General features: G+C 42.5%; 1 protein-coding gene across 1 annotated transcript in view; it reads right to left on the reverse strand.

Moving 5' to 3' along the window:
* sec63 (SEC63 homolog, protein translocation regulator) overlaps window positions 1–19144 on the reverse strand; it is a 108132-nt gene extending 88988 nt beyond the window's left edge. Inside the window, exon 1 of the mRNA XM_033021961.1 lies at window positions 18839–19144. Coding sequence (XP_032877852.1) covers window positions 18839–18962 — 124 coding nt within the window. The 5' untranslated portion in view covers window positions 18963–19144. The remainder of the gene's footprint in view (window positions 1–18838) is intronic.
* Between the last annotated feature and the right edge of the window lie 3967 nt (window positions 19145–23111).

Here is a 23111-nt window from a genome sequence, read left to right on the forward strand (position 1 = left end):
AAACTTTTAACCATTTTAGAAGTTTTCTTTCACACATCATGGCAGGATTAATTTAATCAAATAATGCAATGTAATAGAGCTAAACCAAGCACACTTGAGGTTCTCAAAAATGCTGGAGAAACTCAGCGGGTGCAGCAGCATCTATGGAGCGAAGGAAACAGGTGACGTTTCGGGCCAAAACCCTTCTTCTGAAGAAGGGTTTCGGCCCGAAACGTCACCTATTTCCTTCGCTCCATAGATGCTGCTGCACCCGCTGAGTTTCTCCAGCATTTTTGTGTACCTTCGATTTTCCAGCATCTGCAGTTTCTTCTTGAACACACTTGAGGTTCTGCCTTGTCAACTGTCCTGGAATGCAAAGCCTTCCTTTTCCCATTACTAATTATCTCCTTAAACTGCTTTCCCATCCTCAACTCAAGCACAAACAAAAGCCCCTGGATGGCTTTGTGATTAATAACATATATATATATATATATATATCATTTTCCTCAATGCCAGAGAGCTAAAGACACATAATTCTCCAGATATGCTCCTGCAAGCTCACCTTGCCCGTAAGAACTAAACCTGCATTTTCTCCTGATTTAAAAAAAAAAAATTTTAAACACAAAATCATTCAATATTCCTTCCTTCTCATCTTTTTTGCCTATTTTGCTTATATGTAATACTTCTCAGTTAGTCCCTTCAAACATGTTGTCATATTCCCAATACATATCGTGTAAACATCTCCCAACCACTTGTTCTTGAATATAGTACTGGTATCACCAAAATCAATCCTCTATTTAATAGTTTAACAAATACAACGTGTTGCTAAAGTAGGGGCAATTCCAATCTAAGTCATTCTCATCATTCTTAATATGTTACCTTCGCCATAGAGATAACCAAATTTGTTCATCTTGGACCTTGCCTACAACTGAGACTCACTACCGAGAGACGTCATCCATCCAGACTTACTTTTACCAGAACCCCAGGACAGACTGAGTAGTCTCTCACAAGGTTGAACAACCTCCCTACTGCAGGAATTGCCAGGCAGAGTGTTCTACAGACCCACCCTCAATGACATTTTGAAGGCTTTTTGTTGCCAAAGGCATTAAAAAGGAATCAAATATATTCAAATAACAATGGAAAAATATATTTAAATAGTTTAAACATAACAGATAGTTTAAAACATGAACAGTAAAACAACTCAAGCATGTAACTTTTTACACAGGTCAGCAACCCCGTGCAAATGAACAAAGTTGCCATTCCTGATATGCAGTGCCCTCCATAATGTTTGGGACAAAGACCCATCATTTATTTATTTGCCTCTGTACTCCACAATTTGAGATTTGTAATAGAAAAAAATGACATGTGGTTAAAGTGCACATTGTCAGATTTTAGTAAAGGACATTTTTAAACTGAACATTTCTGCTGAACATCTTAAGTATGCAAGTATGAGGATAGCTCCTCTCCTTGCTATTTGTTTTACTGGCTTTATGATTCATGGCTTGTTACCAGACTCAATGTAGTCTGTTCTGTTAGTGCCGGTCATTAAGGACAAAGCTGGTAAAGTAGGCAGCCTAAATAATTACAGGCCCATAGCTTTAGCCAGCATATTGCCAAAGTTTTAGAAAGAGTTCTGCTGGATAGACTAAATGAGTTTGTTAACTCCACAGATAACCAGTTTGGCTTTAAAGCTAAACATGGCACTGACTTATGCATATATGCCCTAAAGGAGATTGTAAACAAATATAGAGGCAAAAACTCTTAAACCTTATGTGCTTTATTGATGCTTCCAAAGCCTTTGACCATGTTAGTCACAGAAAGTTGTTTGGTAAAATGGGTCAAAGAGGGGTGCCTAAATACAGTGTGAGAATTCTGGCCTACTGGTATGCCCACCAGACTATGCAAATAAAATGGGGCAATAGGGTCTCAGCCCCATTTGGGGTTAGCAATGGTGTTAGACAAGGGGGAATTTTGTCCCCAGTCCTTTTTAATCTATATATTGATGATCTGTCCAAACAATTGAAAGCCTGTAATACTGGGTGCGTGATTGGTAATATTTTAGTGAACCATATTATGTATGCAGATGATCTTGTAGTCTTTAGTCCATCCAGCGCTGGTCTCCAGCAGCTCCTTCCTATATGTTCTGTGTATGGTGTGGAACATGATATTAAATATGATGCTAGTAAGAGTGCTGTTATGATCTGTAGAACCAAAGAGGATAAATGTCTAAAATTTCCTGATTTTAAATTGTCTGACAATAATCTTAGTGTCTGTAATAAGGTAAAATATCTAGGGCATTTTATTACAGAACAAATGACAGATGATGAGGATATTTATAGGCAACGACGCATGCTGTATGTACAGGCGAATATTCTCTTGCGTAAATTTGGTGCGTGTGCAGATGTGGTGAAGATGTCGCTGTTTAGAGCATACTGCACACCACTCTACACTGCGCACCTATGGTCGAACTATGGAAAGACAAGTGTGCAGAGACTAAAGGTGGCATATAACGATGCCATGAGAACACTGCTAAGGAAACCTAGATGGTGTAGTGCCAGTAATATGTTTGTGGCTACAGGAGTCAGTACTTTAGAAGCTATTCTAAGAAATCACATGTATACATTCATTCGCAGGATAAATGACTCTAAAAATGTAATTATTGTGGCCTTGTCAAACATAAGGGTTAGCACTACACGCTACGAATCCCAGCTGTGGAGACACTGGTATCGTTGTCTCATTGTAGGACATTGATCATTCTTTTAATCTGGATTTTTAACTCATGTATTGTGTTTTAAAAAATATATAATTTATGATGCTTTTATAAGTGATATACTAAGATTTTATATGTACTTTATGATATTTTTTTAAATATGCAATGCATTTTTTTTTTAAATGTAATGTTGCCCCTTGTCTGGACCTCGAGTCCGTAATAAATTATTATTATACATTTTGGTTTCACCATGTAGAAATGACCGCAGTGTTTATACATAGTCCCCCCATTTCAGGGCACCATAATGTTTGGGATACAGCAATGTCATGTAAATGAAAGTAGTCATGTTTAGTATTTTGTCGCATATCCTTTGCATGCAATGACTGCTTAAAGTCTGCGATTCATGGAAATCACCATAAGCTCAAGATGGCTGTAATATAGGCCTGGCAGAGCATCACCGGAGAAGACACCCAGCATTAAGTGATGTCCATGAATCGCTATTACATATCTCAAATTGTAGAGTACAGAGGCATGGGTCTTTGTCCCAAACATTATGGAGGGCACCGTGAAGCTGAGATGGTAAATATAAAGTGCATCAAGTCCCTTTCTCTATCCCATCGCCATACTACTGTGTAACTCAATGCCGTTCAGAGACAAAGCGATAGTTAGATGCATCGGCATCCAACCTTCAGTTTGGTTTGGATATCCACATCGAACAAAGTATACATGTAGTAGTATATGCTTCCATCACACAAATAGAGTATAATGCAATTGACAAATTAGAGAACAGAGAGTGTTATGTGTATTACATACCCTCATTGGTTATGACACAATTTCAACCTAGAAAATTTTGATTTAGTTATTTTGGAAATTGACAAGCAGGAAAAAGCTATCTTGGAAAAAAAAGTCAAAGAGAAGAAAATCTGTTTTCCTGTAACCTCCCACTATTAATCAAACAACATTGTCTTGAAAGAAAATAGCTGCTACTTAATCCGTGGGTGGCCATTAAAATTGACACGCAATCGCATCTATTAATACTAGTGCAATGATAATGTAATAGGCCGTATTTGGTATTTTTAGCTTACAGAAACAATGATCTATTCTACATTTTCTTTGATCTCCATCCATTTTATCTCGTTTTCACACCTTACACTTCCTTATCTTTGTATCCTCTCTCCCAACTCAGTCTGAAGAAGGGTCTCACCCGAAACTTAATCCATTCCTTCTATCCAGAGATGCTGCCTGTCCTGCTGAGTTACTCTGGCATTTTGTGTCCATCTTCGGTTCAAACCAGCATCTGCAGTTCCTTCCTACACATTATTCTTTGAGGCAACAGATACTGTGCATGGATAATGTAATGGATGGCATATACACAGCTTTCATGATCTTTAACAAGATGTCACATAAAAGGCTATTGAGCAAAGTTACAAGTATACAATCAAAATGTCGCTAACCCTCAGAAACAAGGAAACAGTTTAAAAGTTCAAAGCAACTTCTGTGAACTTAGATATCACATTAGTCTATTCTTTCGAAATCATACCAGAGAAAGTTGTACAAATAGTAAAAATTATAAAGGGCCCAATTTCTTTTGCAATCCATTATTGCAAATTCAACACAAGCATTTATTTCAAGAGGGCTTGTATACAAAAACAAGAATGTTATGTTGAGGCTCTATAAGGCACTGGTAAGTCCGCTTTTGGAATATTGTGAGCAATTTTGGGCACCATATCGGAGGAAGGATGTGCTGGCTCTGGAGAGGATCCAGAGCAAGTTTACAAGAATGATCCCAGGAATGATCAGATTAACCTATGATGAGTGTTTGTCAACACTGTACTTGCTGGAGTTTAGAAGAATGAGGGGGGGGGGGACCTCATTAAAACATACAGAATTGTGAAAGGCTTGGATTGAGTGGATGTGAAGAGGATGTTTCCACTAGTCGGAGAGTTTAGGACTAGAGGTCATAGCCTCAGAATTAAAGGAGATGAGGAGAAATTTATTGAGAGGGTGGTGAATCTGTGGAATTATTTGCCACTGAAGGCTGTGGAGGCCAAGACAGTGGATATTTTTAAGGCAGAGATAGATAGATTCTTGATCAATACAGGTGTCAGAGGTTATGGGAAAAGGCAGGAAAATGGGGTTGGGAGGGAGATAGATCAGCCATGATTGAATGGCAGAGGATGGGCCAAATGGCCTAATTCTACTCCCTTATGATTGACACGATAGTGTGAGGACAAATAGGCGGCAATAGATTCCTTCCACCCACCCCCTTAAGAATAACGTTTTTCAAAATAAGGGGGTCAACCATTTAGGGCCGAGATACGAAAAGATGGTTTTCACCCTGGGAGCAGTGAATTCTTTGAATTCTCTATGCAAGAATCTGAACTGTGATTACATCAAGGCTGATTGATAGATTTCAGAAATCGAGGGATTTATGGAGACGTTACAGGAATAGCACAGAGGTAAAAATAATTTATGCATCATCCTACTTAATAGCAGAGAAAACAAACACATGGCCTATTTGCTGCACTGTTCAAGAGTCAAGTGTTTGGTTGTCATATGTACCGGAACGGAACAAAGAAATGATTATTTGCTGAGGCTTTACAGGCACATTAACAGAACAAATAAATGTATAATTAATTAATATTGAAATAAATTAACAGCAAGACTTGATACCCAGACCATAATAGTGGAATCTGAAGTGTGTGGTTCAACCTAAACAAAGTCCATAGTAGATTGAGGTAGGGTTGTGCAAAGATGTTATGGTTGTTGAAAAGTTGTTCATAAACCTGGAGGTCACAATTGTCAGCCTCCTGTACCTTTTCTCCCCCGATGATACCAACAGGATGAGTGCTTGATCAGGTTGGTGTGTGTCTTTGCCTGTTTCTGTAGATCCATTTGATGGTTAGGTGGTCAGTACCCCTGATGGACCGGGCAATTTTAAACACCTTCCACAGCCTTCTTCATTCTAGGGTGTTACCAAACCAGGTCATGATACACCTGGTCAGTATGCTCTCTGCCAATCTCTAAACAAATATTCAAAGATATGCACATGCAGGAACTAAGAGCTGTGAAAGTCCTATTCTAGTTTGACTCTCCAAAACACAACACCTTGCATTTACTGAATTGAACATCATTTGCTACTGCTCGACCCACTTACCTAGCTGATCATGTTTCCATATCAATTATTGCAGAAAGCGAAGATTGATAGGTTCTTGATTCTTCTCAAGGGTGTCAAAGATAGGGAGAAGGCAGGATAATGGAGTTCAGAGGAAAAATAGATCAGCCATGATTGAATGGCACAGTAGACCCGATGGGGTGAATGGCCTAATTCTGTTCCCATGTCTTATGGTCTTATAAACTACTTCATTGGCTGCAATAACAGCTATTTTAGTGTTATCTACACATTTACTAACCATGCCTAGTACATTCCCAGATTGCTTATGATAAATGACCAACAACAATGGGCCCAGAACCAGTCACTTTTACATATCACTAGTCACAGTCCCCCTAGTCCAAAAAACCTACCACCATTCTCTGTTCTTACGTCACACCAAATGTGTATAAAATCATCTGACTCTCCCTGGATAGCATGCAAACTAACCTGCCAGACTAGACTACCATGTGTAGGAAAGAACTGCAGATGCTGGTTCCGGTGCATATGACTCCAGCATTTTGTGTCTGCCTTCGACTAGACGACCATACAGGGTCTTGTTAAAGACCCCATTAAAGTGCGCCTAGACAATGCCCACTCATTCCCCTGCTCTCATCAATCCTCTTAGTTATTACCTCTTTAAAAAATCTCCAACAGATTTATGAGACAAATTCCAATGCAAAAAGCCAGGCTGACTATCTCTACTCAGTCCAGTGCACTTGGATCCTCTCAAAATCGCCTCCCGAAACTTACACACCGCTGATGTCAGGCTTACCAGCCTGTAGTTCCTTGTCCTGTGCTGAAATAACAGCAACCTAGCTACCTTTCACTTCACTTGATGCAAACATCTCTGCATAGTGCTTATGGTTTGCAAACCATATCTTTTGAATGTGCTGTGATCACATCAGCAGCCATATGTTCCTCATAATATTTAATGTTAGACATAAAAATCCCAATCTTAACCACAGGGAGTCAAGTCCGAATGGTCCCCACACAAAATATCATCAATCTCTCTGAAGAAGCATCTCGACCCGAACGTCATCCATTCCTTCTCTCTAGAGATACCGCCTGACCCGCTGAGTTGCTCCAGCACTTTGGATTCATAAACCATCGTCTGCAGTTCCTTGTTTCTACTTCTTCCTCCTCAATTCCACCTTTGTGCTTCATTGAACAAAGTTATAAAGTTACTGAATTATCCGTTAGCTTCTTTAAACAGAAACAGAGAAGCAAACTAAAAGGTCATTGACCAGACGTGCTAATTTCATTTATCACATCCACTGATGCTGCTCAACCATGCCCAGTATGAGCCTGTAACAGGAAAAACAGAGACCAGGCCAAACAAATTCTTGCAGATCAATTTGTATTGATTGGGTCTTCTGTCTGATTCTCATTGAAACATTTTTTTTCTCACAACACCAAAAACAGCCAAAAGTAATCACCTTTGCTCACCATGAATGCCAGAGATATAATCATCACTCAAATTGCAGTAAAATAAACCTTTTGTGCATTTGAGACTTAAACTGCTCCAAATACCAATTAACAATATCTGTTAATCATTTCTTCGGAATCCCATCTCTTTGGAAGCTGGCTGGCGGCATAGAATTGGTGCTATAATTCCCTGTCACTTCCCGTTCATAAAGTAAATGAAATATGATGTGGCAACATTCCTAATGAGGTCAAAGAGTTATAATTTGTAATTCCAATTCTAAATTTTCCCTCCAAAATATCCTTGTTCTTGCTCACTCAATAATTATTTTACACAATGAAGTGGGATGGGAATGGGATGAAAAACTGCTTTTTTTTTTTAAACCTCTGCCCACCTGCTGGAACAGTGCAAGTGTGAATATTGACTTAGCATAGGTTAAAGCACCAAAGCCCCATGACTCAAATTGTTTCTCAGTTTCATTACCGACTTGCACATTTGAAGAATACCCATGAGTGCAACCCTGCACCTGTGGAACCGCAGTGCAGAAGGAAAATGATTAGCTGAAAACCGTGGGGAGGAAAAAGCAAGGAACTTCTTTTGCTAATAGAGAGGAAATATACATAACTAGCAAATACAAGTAACTTCAGAAATCAAAAAGTAAACTATATAATTTAATTCTAATACTCACTGCTGAACTTTAAAATATTAAAAATCTCAATGACATTATTAAATCTCACTTAGACTTTAGAGATACAGCATTGAAACAGATTATTTGGCCCAAGACCCTGGTGACCAGTGATCACACTAGCACTATCCTACAGACTAGAGACAATAGACAATAGGTGCAGGAGTAGGCCATTCGGCCCTTCGAACCAGCACTCAATGTTGTTGTGTATTTGGGTGCTTGGAACTGACTTAAAATAACACTCAGATACGGGAGTAAACTAACATGCTTCTTAATTCCAGGACGCCACCTTGAGTCTCCCCCAGCGCATGCGTCCCCTCGCACAAGACATAACATTTGCTAATTATATCACATACATCACACTGCTCCCCCTTTAACTTGGAGGTAGGTAACACCATTTATATAATATACACCACAAATGTGATCATGGCTGATCATCCCCAATCAGTACCCCGTTCCTTCCTTCTCCCCATATCCCCTGACTCCGCTATCTTTAAGAGCCCTATCTAGCTCTCTCTTGAAAGTATCCAGAGAACCGGCCTCCATCGCCCTCTGAGGCAGAGAATTCCACAGACTCACAACTCTCTGTGTGAAAAAGTACAATTTCCAGAAGCCAATTAACCAACAAAGCTGTACATCTTTGGATGTGTGGGACGAAAGCGGAGCACCCAGAGAAAATCTACGAGGTCACAGGGAGAACATATAAACTCCATACAGACAGCACTCGCAGTCATGATCGAACCCAGGTCTCTGGCGCTGTAAGGCAACAACTCTACCACTGCACCACCCAGTTAATATATATCCTGCTAATATTGTTATACTATAGCTATTAATTAATAATTTAGGTGTACAATATTTAGTCTAGGACAAACAGACTAAATTTAGAAAGAGCAGTTGTAAGATGTGTAGTACAGATAACAGTTGCCAACAACAGATCGGAATGTTCACAGTACGTACATAGAACAGTAGAGCATAGGAACAGACCATTCGGCCCACAATTCCCATGATGGCAAGTTAAACTAATCATCTCTGTCTGCACGTGATCCATATCCTTCCATTCCCTGCCTATCCAAAACCTTCTTAAATGCTACTATCGTATCCGCCTCCACCACCCCTAGCCCCCACTGTGTAAACAAAAAACTCACTCTGCACATCTCCATTGAACTTTCCCCCCCCCTCACCTTAAACTATGCCCTCTTGTCTATGACTTTTCAACCCTAAGAAAAAGGTTCTGGCTGTCTCTCATAATACCCATGTACACTTCTATCAGGTCTGCTCTAAGCCTCCAACACTCTGGAGAAAACAAACCAAGCCGTAAAATCAGCTCACAATTTAACATCTTGACCCCCCCCCTACCCAAGCTGAAATTAAACCCACTGTTAAAATTAGCTAAGGAGGTCAAGTGAACCGAATGTTTCCACTAGATGCATTTTGCTCCAGTTCCAGCCACTCCTCTTAGAACTGGGAACTATTATGCTGTGGCTGCTGATAGGAAAGATTTAATTCGATTGCTAGCCTGCACCTTGCTAGAAAACACTTTTTTTGATGATCGCTGCAGCACATTTAGAATAAACTTCATTCTAACTCCTACCTCAGAGAGGTTTCAGAGAGGTTGTTGGTGATGAATAGAACTATCACCCAAAATAAATTATCTCTTTAAGTAAGGAAGGAATGGAAGATTTGATTGAATTCTTCACAAAAATGCAACAGCTATAAACTACGACCATGTTTTATTTTTAATGTGAAGGACTGGATAGAGTGGACGTGGAGAGGATGTTTCCATTAGTGGGAGAGTCTAGGACCAAAAGGCGCAGCCTGGGGTGGGAGATTGCAACCTTCACGTGGTCTGCCCTGTTTCAACAAATGCAATCAACCTGGCATGCACAATCAAATAAGATCAAATAGAACAAGTTGTCCTACAACTTCAGGCTGTGCACGCCATACGCAAGAAGAAGGCACAGCCTCAAAATAAAGGGACGTACCTTTAGAATGGAGCTGAGGAGGAATTTCTTTGGCCAGGGTGGTGAATTTCCATAATTCATTACCACAGACAGCACAGTGGCGCAATGGTATATTTGCTGCCTCAGAGCACCAGAGCCCACCCCATGGCTGGGTGAGCCAAATGGCCTAATTCTGCTCCTATGTCTTATTATCATATGGTTAAAAAGTAACAATCTTACAATCGTAATTTTATCAATTGAGTATTTTCTTTTGTACCGTATGCTTATCCCAATATTGCACCCGATATTACGATTGATTCAAGATTAGGATAGCTAAGCATCATAAAAACAAGGTCCAATACCTTGGTGTACTAATGCACTGATCACACACAGAACTGATGGAATACCATGCCTACCAATAGACAACAGATAATAGGTGCAGGTACCGCAATGTGAATGAGTACAATTTAAATAAATAAGTTTATGAATTATATTTCGGAAAGAAACCTCATTAATAACAAGGCAGCCAAGTGCAAAGATTCAAGTCTTTTAGGTAATTGAATCAATGAAAATAGTCAAAGTGAATAAACAACAGCAAGAAATCGCAAAGTGACACAAAATTTCATACTGATATTGAAGGGTACTTGCACTCATACAGCATCTGTAATTCCATCATAACTCACCAGCAACTCCATCTCACCCCGTCTCCCGTTCCCCAAAGCACTTTAGTGACAATACTTTTAAAATATAGCCAAAGGTGTAAAACAAGAAAAAGGTATGAAGCAGGGTGGTTGGGTTAAAGGAGTGGAAACCACAGTCCCAGGGGAAGAAGTTCATATCCTATCCTGGGAGCTAGGGAATTTGAAATACAACTAATTAAAAAAACTTGAATTAACAATGTCAGCTCAAGTTGAAGAATCATAAACCACCAGATAGTCATAAACCCTGCGGAGTTCATGAACATCCTCTGGTGTCGTCATTGAATGGATGGGGTGGGAGATTGCAACCTTCACGTGGTCTGCCCTGTTTCAACGAATGCAATCAACCCGGCGTGCATAATCAAATGAGATCAAATAGAACAAGTTGTCCTGCAACTTTAGGATGTGCACGCCATACGCAAGAAGATTGGATTGATAATGTTCAATTGCATAGGCAAGCATGGAGTCACAACTGATTTCCTTGCAATAAGGAACCAGATGTACTGATGTTTAGATCTATGTGCAAGAGTCACGACGCACAGAAAACCTCCCATAACCTGTAGAAGACTACAGGTGTAGAATAAAGGAGAGGTTCACCAACAGTAACATAAGTTAAAGAAAACACTAGTAAAGAAGAAATTAATAGACAATAGTTAATAGTTGCAGGAGTAGGCCATTCAGCCCTTCGAGCCAGCACCGCCATTCAATGTGATCATGGCTGATCATCCCCAATCAGTACCCCATTCCTGCCTTCTCCCCATATCCCCTGACTCCTCTATTTTTAAGCCCTATCTAGCTCTCTCTTGAGAGCGTCCAGAGAACCGGCCTCCGCCGCCATCTGAGGGGAATGAAGTACAATAAATTCCCAGGTCCTGATGACTTGTATTCCAGGTGGGTTTTTTTTAATGGTAGCAGTTAGGGAAATAGTAAAAGCAATATTACTCCCCTCCAAAATACGATAGATTTAGAACAGTTCCCACAGGTTGAAAGGAAGAAAAGATATTCCACCATCAAAGGAGAGAGCGTGAAAGGATTGATTATTCAATGGATATTTTTACGGGTGGAGATTGACAGATTATTGATTAGTAAGGGGGACAGGGGTTATGGGGCAAAGACTGGAGGATGGATTGAGAGAGAAAAATAGATCTGCCATGATTGAATGGTGGAGTAGTCTTGATGGGTCTAATTCTGCTTCTAGAACTTATGAAAACAGAACTGTGAATTAGATAACTTTACATTAGTAATAGTGGCTCCTGGTCACTCCCATAGCTTTGCAAATTATTTCCTCACCATCTATTTATCAAATTTCCTTGAAGCCACAATGGAATCTGCAGGCCACGCGTTTACATTCCAAGCATCATTCCGATTTCTCCTTTTAGTTTTAGTTTATATCCGTGACCTCTATTTCCCCATTCCTCCACCAACAGGTTCCCACTATCCACTGATTTCAGACCTTTCATTTTCTGTGATTTTATTAAATCTTCCTTGATATTTCTCCAAGGAAAAACAGTTCTAGTCTCTCTAAACTATCCCTGTAACTGTAATATCTTCTCATAAGAACCATTCTGTTCTGGACCCTTTACAGATGCCTCTACATCCTTATGAGGCAGCCATAAATGAACACAATATTCCAGACCAATGTTTTATAAAAGTTCAGCATGACTTCCCTTTTGTATGTTCAAGAATGAACTGCAGATGCAGAAAATTGAAGGTAGACAAAATTGCTGGAGAAACTCAGCTGGTGAGGCAGCATCTATGGAGCGAAGGAAATAGGCAACGTTTCGGGCCAAAACCCTTCCTCAGACTTTTGTCTACCTTCCCTTTTGTATTCTATGCCTGTTAAGAACCTAGAATTCTGTTTGCCTTATTAACTTTTTCAACCGGCGTTGCTTGTGCACTGGCATTCACAAATCCCTCTGCTCCCACACCCATTTTACAACCGAATCCTCATCCAATATTTCTTCTTCCTTGCCTCACTTTTTCCCCCACTAAACTTCATCTACCGCATGCCTGCCATTCCATCGGCATATTTCTATCCTACTGCCCTTTATCCATTTCACAAAACTGACGGCATGTCTTCTGTCCTCCGCAAAATAAATAATTGTGGAGACACAAACACAAGAGACTACACATGCTGGAATCATGAGCAAAAAAAACGCTGCAGGAACTCTGCGAGACCGAGAAAACATCTGGGAGGGAAATAAACAATGACTTTTTAGGACACAAAGCTCTGAAGTAACAAAGAGGGGCAGAAAACATCTATAGAGAACATGGATGGGTGACGATTTGGGTCAGGACCTTTCTTCAGTCTTCCGACCACAATGTTTACACCAGACATGCCAAATTAAAATGATCTCATTTGTATGTACATAGTTTATTGTCGTGTGTATTGAGGCACAGGAAAGTTTTGTTGCCTGCTATCCAGTAAAGTCCGACTAAAGTTAGTCCAACAACATCCACATCCCTCTATTCCTTGCACTTCCAATGTGCCTATCTGAGCTTCTTAATCACCACTATCATATCTGCCTCCATCACCACCCCTGGCAATGACCACTGTGTAAAAAAAACATGCCCCGCACATCTCCATTAAACTTTCCCCTTCTCGCCTTATAGCTTTGCCCTCTCGTTTTGGACATTTGTCTAGTCTCCCTCTCCCCTGACTCAGTCTCAAGAAGGGTCTCGACCCGAAACGTCACCCATTCGTTCCCTCCAGAGATGCTGCCTGTTCTCCAGCATTTTGTGTCTACCTTTGGACATTTCCACCCAGGGAAAAAGATTCTGACTGTCTACCCTATGGAAACATAGAAAATAGGTGCAGGAGTAGGCCATTCGGCCCTTCGAGCCTGCACCGCCATTCGATATGATCATGGCTGATCATCCAACTCCGTATCCCATCCCTGCCTTCTCTCCATAACCCCTGATCCCTTTAGCCACAAGGGCCACATCTAACTCCCTCTTAAATATAGCCAATGAACTGGCCTCAACTACCTTCTGTGGCAGAGAATTCCACAGATTCACCACTCTCTGTGTAAAAAATGTTTTTCTCATCTCGGTCCTAAAAGACTTCCCTTTTATCCTTAAACTGTGACCCCCTAGCTCTGGACTTCCCCAACATCGGGAATAATCTTCCTGCATCTAGCCTGTCCAACCCCTTTAGAATTTTGTAAGTTTCTATAAGATCCCCCCTTAATCTTCTAAATTCTAGCATGTACAAGCTATCTATGTCTTTCAAAATTTTATATACTTCTATCATCTGCCTCAACCTCCAACGTTCCAGAGTGAACGATCCAAGTTCATCTGATCACTCCTTTTAGCTGAAATCCTCTAACCCAGGCAGCATTTTCTGATAAATCTCCTCTGCACCCTTTCCAAAGCCTCCACATCCTTTCTTTAACGGGGATACCAGAACTGCACCAATATTCCAAATGCTTCCTTCAATTCCCTCCGTAGATGGTGCCTGACGTCCCACCTGCAGATAGACACAAAATGCTGGAGTAACTCAGCAGGACAGACAGTATCTCTGGAGAGAAAGAAAGGGTGACGTTTTGGGTTGAGACCCTTCTTCAGACTGAGTCAGAGGAGAGGGAGACTAGACAAATGGAAAGGTGAGGTGTGAAAACGAAAGATCAGAGCAGACAATGAATCTAGGAATGATTCATTGTTAGCCGAGGGTGAGGTGACAACGAGGCATACAAACTATAACATTTAATCAGGACAGTGAAACTTCCTCCAACAGTGTGGTTTTTATTTTTGCTGAAAATTGTGGCTTGCACTTTCAACTCTCAATCATTTATATAGATGAATAAAAACAATGGAACCAGCACCACTGATGACAAGTCAAAAGCAACCCAGCACGATTAGCGTCCTATAGTCAAGCTAGTTTTGGATCCAGTTTGCCAATACAACTCTGATCCCATGTGGACCAGCCTGCCAAGCAAGACCTTGTCAGAAGACTTACTAAAGTCTACGTATATCATCACCAATTTTTATTAATTTAGAAGGCAAAGAGAGGATCGCTTTAGTTCTGGAGGCCATGACCACAACGATCAATGCTAGAGCCCCAGCTGTTCACAATCTATTTCAATAATGCGAGGGAATATATCCAGATTTGCCAATAACGTGAAGCTGGATGGCAGAGTGAGCTGAAAGAATGCAGAGCGGCTTAAGGAGGGAATTTGCTGTAATCTATAACCAAAGGATACCAAGACACTTGGAACGGATCAGGCAGAACAGTGGATTTAAGACTAAATTTGATGAAGGCAAATTGGTTCATTTGACCTTTCAGATGATGCACATAGGTTATTAAAAAAAAAAACATTAAAGTGTACAGTACAACTGGTGTAGATTGAGAATTGGTAGGCAGATAGAAAACTGTGGGAATAAATAGGTCTTTTTCAGGTTGGGAGAATATGACTAGCAGGGTGTCAAATGTACAAGTGCTGAGGCACCAGCTGTTCACAAAGAGATGGAAAGAATCAGAATAGTGATTATTTAAATTATGAAAGAGTGAAAGAAGTGACTTTTTTTACAAATTATTGGAACTTAACATTCAGCTTCAGCAAGCAGTAGGGCACACAATATGTTGCCCTTTACAGCAACAAATTTTGGTTACATGAGTAGAGACATTTTGCTCTAATTACAGTAGGTGTGCCCTGGTGAGACCACTTCTGGAACATTTGGTAGAAATCTGGTCTTTCAGAGGTAGAGGGTGTGCAGTGAAGATTTACCAGACTTACTCTAAGAATGGTGAGCTTGTCATACGAGGTGAGTTTAGGCTGTACTCTTGAATTTAGATGAATGAGTAGCAATCTCTGCGTACAAATTCTTGCAGGTTTGCCAAGAATTGCTCTTTCTCCCAGTCTGGGTGTCTAGAATCAGGGGTCACAGTCTCAATAGACAATAGGTGCAGGAGTAGGCCATTCAATGTGATCATGGCTAATCATCCCCAATCTGTACCCCGTTCCTGCCTTCTCCCCATATCCCCTGATTCCGCTATTTCTAAGAGCCCTATCTAGCTCTCTCTTGAAAGTATCCAGAGAATCTGCCACCACCGCCCTCTGAGGCAGAGAATTCCACACTCACCACTCTCTGTGAGAAAAGGTGTTTCCTCGTCTCCGTTCTAAATGGCTTACTCCTTATTCTTAAACTGTGGCCCCTGGTTCTGGACTCCCCCAATATCGGGAACACGTTTCCTGCCTCTAGCGTATCCAAGCCCTTAACAATCTTATATGTTTCAATGTCTCAAAATAAGGAGTCAGTTACTTGGGTCTGAGGTACATTTCTTCACATGGTGGGAAATTAATCTTTGGAGTTCCTCAAAATTTTAAATGTTCCATACCTCAAATATTATGGCTTCGGTCCTGCCCCAATGTTCAAGCGCTAATACAAAATATTAGGTAACATTGCTGAAAAAAATGACTGTTTGTGGAAATATACTGTAATTAAACAATAGAAAAAAACAATTAACCTAGATGCAAGTAAAACTGCACAAATATCTGACATGAGATCTTAATAAAATGAACCAGATTGAGATTCATAAAACGTCAAATTAAAAAGGTTTCTACATACAGAAACCATTCCAGTCATGTGGAGATGAAGATGCTAAGAATGCATTTGCATTCTGCATCCACATCACAACACAGAGTAAGATATCATGCAAACTTATCCACTAACTTCAAACTCACACAAGACTGCACCAACCCCTTCCGTGTAAACACAAGTCCCTAGGTTTAATTAAATTGAATTAAGATACTATTTCAAAGTTCATTCTGCACGTCACGACTCTTATGTATACAAATACAATGCAGTTTTTCTATTGTTTGGACATGCCGGAAACATGTTCCCGATGTTGGGGGAGTCTAGAACCAGGGGCCACAGTTTAAGAATAAGGAGTAAGCCATTTAGAACGGAGACGAGGAAACACTTTTTCTCACAGAGCGTGGCGAGTCTGTGGAATTCTCTGCCTCAGAGGCCGGTTCTCTGGATACTTTCAAGAGAGAGCTAGATAGGGTTCTTAAAGATAGCGGAGTCAGGGGATATGGGGAGAAAGCAGGAATGGGGTACTGATTGGGGATGATCAGCCATGATCACATTGAATGGCGGTGCTGGCTCGAAGGGCCGAATGGCCTACTCCTGCACCCATTGTCTATTGTCTAAACACCACCCTCCCCACAAACCTGTACAGTGTTTCTTTTGTAGAAATATAAAAAAACTATTAAAAATTATGGAGTAGGTCATTTAGGACTGAGATGAGGAAAACCCTTTTCACCCAAAAAGTTGTGAATAGACAATAGGTACAGAACAATTCAGAACAGTTAAAACACCTTAAACTATACACAGGAATCCAACAGAAAGATTGTTTACACAGGTCTGCAGCTTTCATCTCTTTATACCCTTATTGAATTTTAGGTGAGTGTGAATTCACAGTTCTGCCAGTTGTTGTTTAAATGTACAGCTATGAGGTATATATGATATTTTATATCACAATATAATTCAGAAAGTACCAAGCACAAATGCTAAAAAGCCACAAGTTACCACTTTTAATTTCTGTTTGTGGTGTACAAGTTTCTTGTCAGCACCCAGAAGCAGTTTTAAATGTCATTACAGTCCATTAGATTAAATGACAGGAGATTTATGGCAACATTAAAGATTCATTGGCAGGTGTAAAGATAGAAGTCTTTACTGTTTCAAGGACAACATCAAACAAGCTGGAAAATAGTCAACTTGACTTCTTGCTTTGTAAATGCTGATTCATCTGTTGCACAATATTATTTTTAAATTTTCAGTATCTGAAATTCTCATTTGGATAGATACTGAGATACGTTATGAGGAATACCAGTCCAATTCTGCTGAAAGAGGCTCAAAAGTATTTTTTAAAATCCTAAACAAAAACAAAACATCTACACACTAAAAAAGATGGCATGAAGAAAATAAAATGGAAACACCCACTACTCCATACTCCCAAGAAAAGGTGAGTCATTTCACAGCTGTTTGTCAACAAATCAGCGCAAGTCTCCTCTTAAATCCAGTCTACACTTGTTTTTCTTTAGAAAATAAAAAAATTGCCAAAAGACCAAATGGAAACAGGTTGAAAGACTGCAGATCATACACACACACAATAACTTTTGGAGAGTACTTTGTGTGGGATCAGTGTCCTGTTGTTCCTGTGTAAAGAGCCAGGCGCTGTGTTGATCCCACCACCTAACAGCCATACGCCCTGCTTTCACCCTGGTCATTGGAAGAGTGGAGTAGGTCCTGCTATAAGGCTGTGCTCTGGGAGCACTGCATGTTTTGCACATATATAATTATGTGTGTGTGTGTGTGCGTGATATATATATATATATATATATATATATATTGTGTGTGTGTGTGTGTGTGAGAGAAATGTCTGTGTGTGTGTATGTATGTGTATAATATGTCTGTGTGTGATGTCTGTATGTGGGAGAGAGGGAGACAGTTCTACACTATGTATCTTCCCCTTTGCTCTATTGTACTTGAGTTTGACGATTGTATCAAGTTGATTGTAGGTTTAGTATTGTCTGATCTGTTTGGATGGTATTGAAAACAAAGCTTTCCACTGTACCTTGGTACATGTGACAATAATAAACACAAACTTGGTCCATGTTTGCATGGAAGAAAGAGGGGGGGGGAAGAAAAAAGGGGAGGGGGGAAGAAAAAAGGGGAGGGGGAAGAAAAGAAGGGGGGGGAGAGAGAGGGGGGGAGAGAGAGGGGGGGGGGAGAGAGGGGGCGGAGGGGGGGGAGGGAGGGGGGGGGGGGGGAGAGAGGGGGGCAGAGAGAAAGGGGAGGGAGAGGGGGGGGGGGGAGAAAGGGGAGGGAGAGGAGGGGGGGGGGAGAGGGAGAGGAGGAGGGGGGGAGGGAGAGGAGGGGGGGAGAGGGAGAGGAGGAGGGGGGGAGGGAGAGGAGGGGGGGAGGGAGAGGAGGGAGAGGAGGGGGGGGGAGGGAGGGGGGGGGGGGAGGGAGGGGGGGGGGGAGAGGGGGGGGGGGGGAGGGAGGGGGGGGGGGAGGGAGAGAGGGGGGGAGAGGGAGAGGAGGGGGGGGGAGGGAGAGGGGAGAAAGGAGGGGGGGAGGGAGAGGAGGGGGGGGGGAGGGAGAAAGGAGGAGGGGGAAGGAGGAAGGGGGTAGAAGCTGGGAGATGGCGCACACACGCCGGTGAGTTTGTTTGGAGACCACATACGCTTGCTTGTTTGGGACATTTCCCGGACAAGTCTGTCGGCGGGGCACTCACTCACCGTCGTTGTGGTCTTTGGGCCAGAGGTAGAAAGTGGCCGGGATGACGAGAAGTCCCACGAACGACGTGAGGAAATAAAAGGAGGTGTTGCCGCTGTCGTCGTACTGGAACTGCTGGCCGGCCATTGCGGGTTTATCTCCCTTCCTCTGGCAATGCCCTCCCCTTCTGTCTGTGTGTGTGTGTGTGAGTGTGAGAGAGCGACTGACTATCTCCTCATCCACGCTGCCGCTGCCGCTTCAGGCCTCTCTCTCCCTCCCTCCGCTCCCCGGCCTGGCCCAGCACCACGGACGTGGCACTGCGCACGCGCACCGTCCCCCATACACGGCACCGCGCGCGTACAGGGGGGCTCGGGGTCGCGCACGCACGCACTCGCCGGCAACGTCAAACTACGCGGGAGCGAGCACGCTCCGTCCAAGGGCGGGCTCTGGGGATCAAAGATCCTATAGCGTGGCAAGATAGGCTGCTCCTGCGAAATGCAACGGGCTGACGTATGGTACACTACGTCGGGGATCCTGGGCATTTTTCCCCGCCCATTTTAGTAACCTGACCGACCCGACTCGCAGTGTAATCAACGTTGCGGGGGAACAGTTTGTGTTCGTGATATTGGGTTAGATTCATAATTCTGTTAGTTCATAATTCTGTTAATTCTTGTTAAAGAATAAAATGTTTATAAACACACATACATTAATGTGATATGTATATAATCATATAACACACACAATTATATCTCTGCTATAAGATCTTTGCTGGGGATCTTCTTGGTTCTTGGTTTCTTGGTCCTCCAAAATATTCCAAATTGGAATTTAAACTGGAGGTGCTGGAGGGAGGACTTAAACCAGAAAAGGGTTTTTGGGGAAGAAAGAGCTACCTTAAATTTAGTTGCATCTGGTTATAAAATAATTAAATTATAATAAGTTAAATAAAAATAAAAAATTTAAATGATGGGATAGACAGAGTTGACGTGGATAAGCTTTTTCCATTGAGAGTAGGGAAGATTCAAACAAGAGGACATGATTTGAGAATTAAGGGACAGAAGTTTAGGGGTAACATGAGGGGGAACTTCTTTACTCAGAGAGTGGTAGCTGTGTGGAATGAGCTTCCAGTGGAAGTGGTGGAGGCAGGTTCGATTTTATCATTTAGAAATAAATTGGATAGGTATATGGACGGGAAAGGAATGGAGGGTTATGCCCCTGTCGCACTTAGGAAACCTGAACGGAAACCTCTGGAGACTTTGCGCCCCACCCAAGGTTTCAGTGCGGTTCCCGGAGGTTGCAGGTAGTGGAAGCAGGTAGGGAAACTGACAAAAACCTCCGGGAACCTCACGGAAACCTTGGGTGGGGCAAAGTCTCCAGAGGTTTCCGTTCAGGTTTCCTAAGTGGGACAGGGGCATTATGTTCTGAGTGCAGGTGGATTGGACTAGGTGAGAGTAAGTGTTTGGCACGGACTAGAAGGGCCGAGATGGCCTGTTTCCGTGCTGTAATTGTTATATGGTTATATATGGTTGGGTAACTATGATAGGGTGAAGACTATTCCATGCTTTAATTGTGCGGGGGGAGAATGAATTGCTGTACACATCTGTCTTGGTAGCTGGTACCTCAAATTGGATCGAATGCCCTCGTCTGCTCCTAATTAGAGGTGGGGGGGAATCACGTGGTTGCTTCCGATGAGCGCGGTTAGAGGAGGAGAGGGACGTCGGTCACCCTTGGTGCTGACGGTTGGTCACGTGGGGAGGGGGAGGGAGGTGGTCACGTGGGGTGGGTCTAGCCGGAGGGTGGGTCACGTGGCAGGGCTGCCAACTCTCACGCATTGAGCGTGAGAATCACGCATTTCGCCAAATTCTCACACTCTCACGCTGATCACAAATTTCTCACGCTCTGGACTTTGGAAGGAGTAGGATGGGGACCCACAGTCCCGTTTATATCAATGGGTCGATGGTTGAAAGGGTCAAATTCCTGGACGTGCACATCTCTGAAGATCTTTCCTGGTCCGAGAACACTAATGCAATTATCAAGAAAGCACATCAGCACCTCTACTTCCTGAGAAGATTACTGAGAGTCGGTTTGTCAAGGAGGACACTCTCTAACTTCTACAGGTGCACAGTAGAGAGCATGCAGACTGGTTGCATCGTGGCTTGGTTCGGCAACTTGAGCGCCCTGGAGAGGAAAAGACTACAAAAAGTAGTAAACACTGCCCAGTCCATCATCGGCTCTGACCTTCCTTCCATCGAGGGGATTTGCCGCAGTCGCTGCCTCAAAAAGGCTGGCAGTATCATCAAAGACCCACACCATCCTGGCCACACACTCATCTCCCTGCTACCTTCAGGTAGAAGGTACAGGAGCCTGAAGACTGCAACGACCAGGTTCAGGAATATCTACTTACCCACAGCCATTAGGCTATTAAACCTGGCTCAGACAAAACTCTGATCATTAATAACCCATTATCTGTTATTTGCACTTTATCAGTTTATTTATTCATGTGTGTATATATTTATATAATGGTATATGGACATACTGATCTGTTTTGTAGTAAAGGCCTACTATGTTCTGTGTGCTGAAGCAAAGCAAGAATTTCATTGTCCTATCAGGGACACATGACAATAAACTCACTTGAACTTAAACTCACTTGAACTTGAACTTGAGAACAAGAACTTGAGAACTTGATCAACAAGAATTTCAAAACCAATATCAATTGCATGGGCCGCAGGTGTTAGAGAGCCGGGGCTGAAGGAGGGATGGAAGCAGAAGCAGCGGCGGGGACAGATGCGGACGGGGAGCCGTGGCTGGCGAGTGTTTGCTGGGCTGGCGAGTCGCTTGCTGCAGCTCCGGCCATGGAGCAGCCTCAGTGCAAGAGTCCCGGGCCGTCGGAAGCGTTGCGCCGCTGCCGTGAGAGTCTCCGTGCCGAATATGCACAGGTGACCAGCATGGATCAGGCTGCGGCTCAGTGCATCCTGGAGGACAACCAGTGGCTGCTGGAAGTAAGTACCAAGCACTGGGTAGAAACGGTGGAAAATGGTGGCCTTCAAATGGGGGTGGATGGAGAAAACATCCTGCATGCCTGCTAGATTTTCATTTACTGTAACTGCAGGAAAAATGGTCCCGATGTTGGGGGAGTTCAGAACTGGGGATCACAGTTTAAGAATAAAGGGTAGGCCAGTTAGGACTGAGATGAGAACAAACTTTCTTCACGCAGAGAGTTGTGAACCTGTGGAATTCTCTGCCACAGAAGGCAGTGGAGGCCAATTCAATAGACAATAGGTGCAGGAGTAGGCCATTCGGACCTTCGAGACAGAATCAAGAGAATCAAGAATCAGGAGACATTTATTGTCACATGCACCTATTGGTACAGTGATCTTTGGGGTCACCATACAGCCATACGAATAAAAAATTAACACAACACACGATAGACTTAAGTCCCAGCGCGGCTTAAATGGCCGCGGGACTTACCATCGCACGCTGGGGGCTTTAACATCGGTAGCTCCAGTTCGCCTCAACGTTGCAGTTGGACTGCTGGACCGCGGGAGAAGAACAAGGGAAGAGATAAGACTTTTTCCTTCCATCACAGTGAGGAGGTGTTGGAGATTCACTGTGATGGATGTCTGTGTTAAGCGAGGGTCCTGGGTTTTTTTGTAATTGTTAAGACTGTAGAAAATGCAATTTCCTTCAAACCAAGCTGTTTGAATGACAATAAAAGGCATTCCATTCTACATATAGGATGTCAGGACTTTCATATGAAGAAAGACTGGATAGACTGGTTTGTACTCGCTAGAATTTAGTTAATTGAGAGGGGATCTTATAGAAACTTACAAAATTCTTAAGGGGTTGGACAGGCTAGATGCAGGAAGATTGTTCCCGATGTTGGGGAAGTCCAGAACAAGGGGTCACAGTTTAAGGATAAGGGGGAAATCCTTTAGGACCGAGATGAGAAAAACATTTTTCACACAGAGTGGTGAATCTCTGGAACTTTTTGCCACAGAAGGTAGTTGAGTCCAGTTCATCGGATATATTTAAGAGGGAGTTAGATGTGGCCCTTGTGGCTAAAGGGATCAGGGGGTATGCAGAGAAGGCAGGTACGGGATACTGAGTTGGATGATCAGCCATGATCATATTGAATGGCGGTGCAGGCTCGAAGGGCCGAATGGCCTACTCCTGCACCTATTTTCTATGTTTCTATATCTCTACATCATCGTCTATATCTCTCATTCACCTTTCCCATGACTTTCAGTCTGAAGAAGGGCCTCAACCCTAAATGTCACCCATTGCTTCTCTCCAGCGATG

The sequence above is a fragment of the Amblyraja radiata genome, chromosome 5 (assembly GCF_010909765.2).
Source record: "Amblyraja radiata isolate CabotCenter1 chromosome 5, sAmbRad1.1.pri, whole genome shotgun sequence".
Lineage (NCBI taxonomy): Eukaryota > Metazoa > Chordata > Chondrichthyes > Rajiformes > Rajidae > Amblyraja > Amblyraja radiata.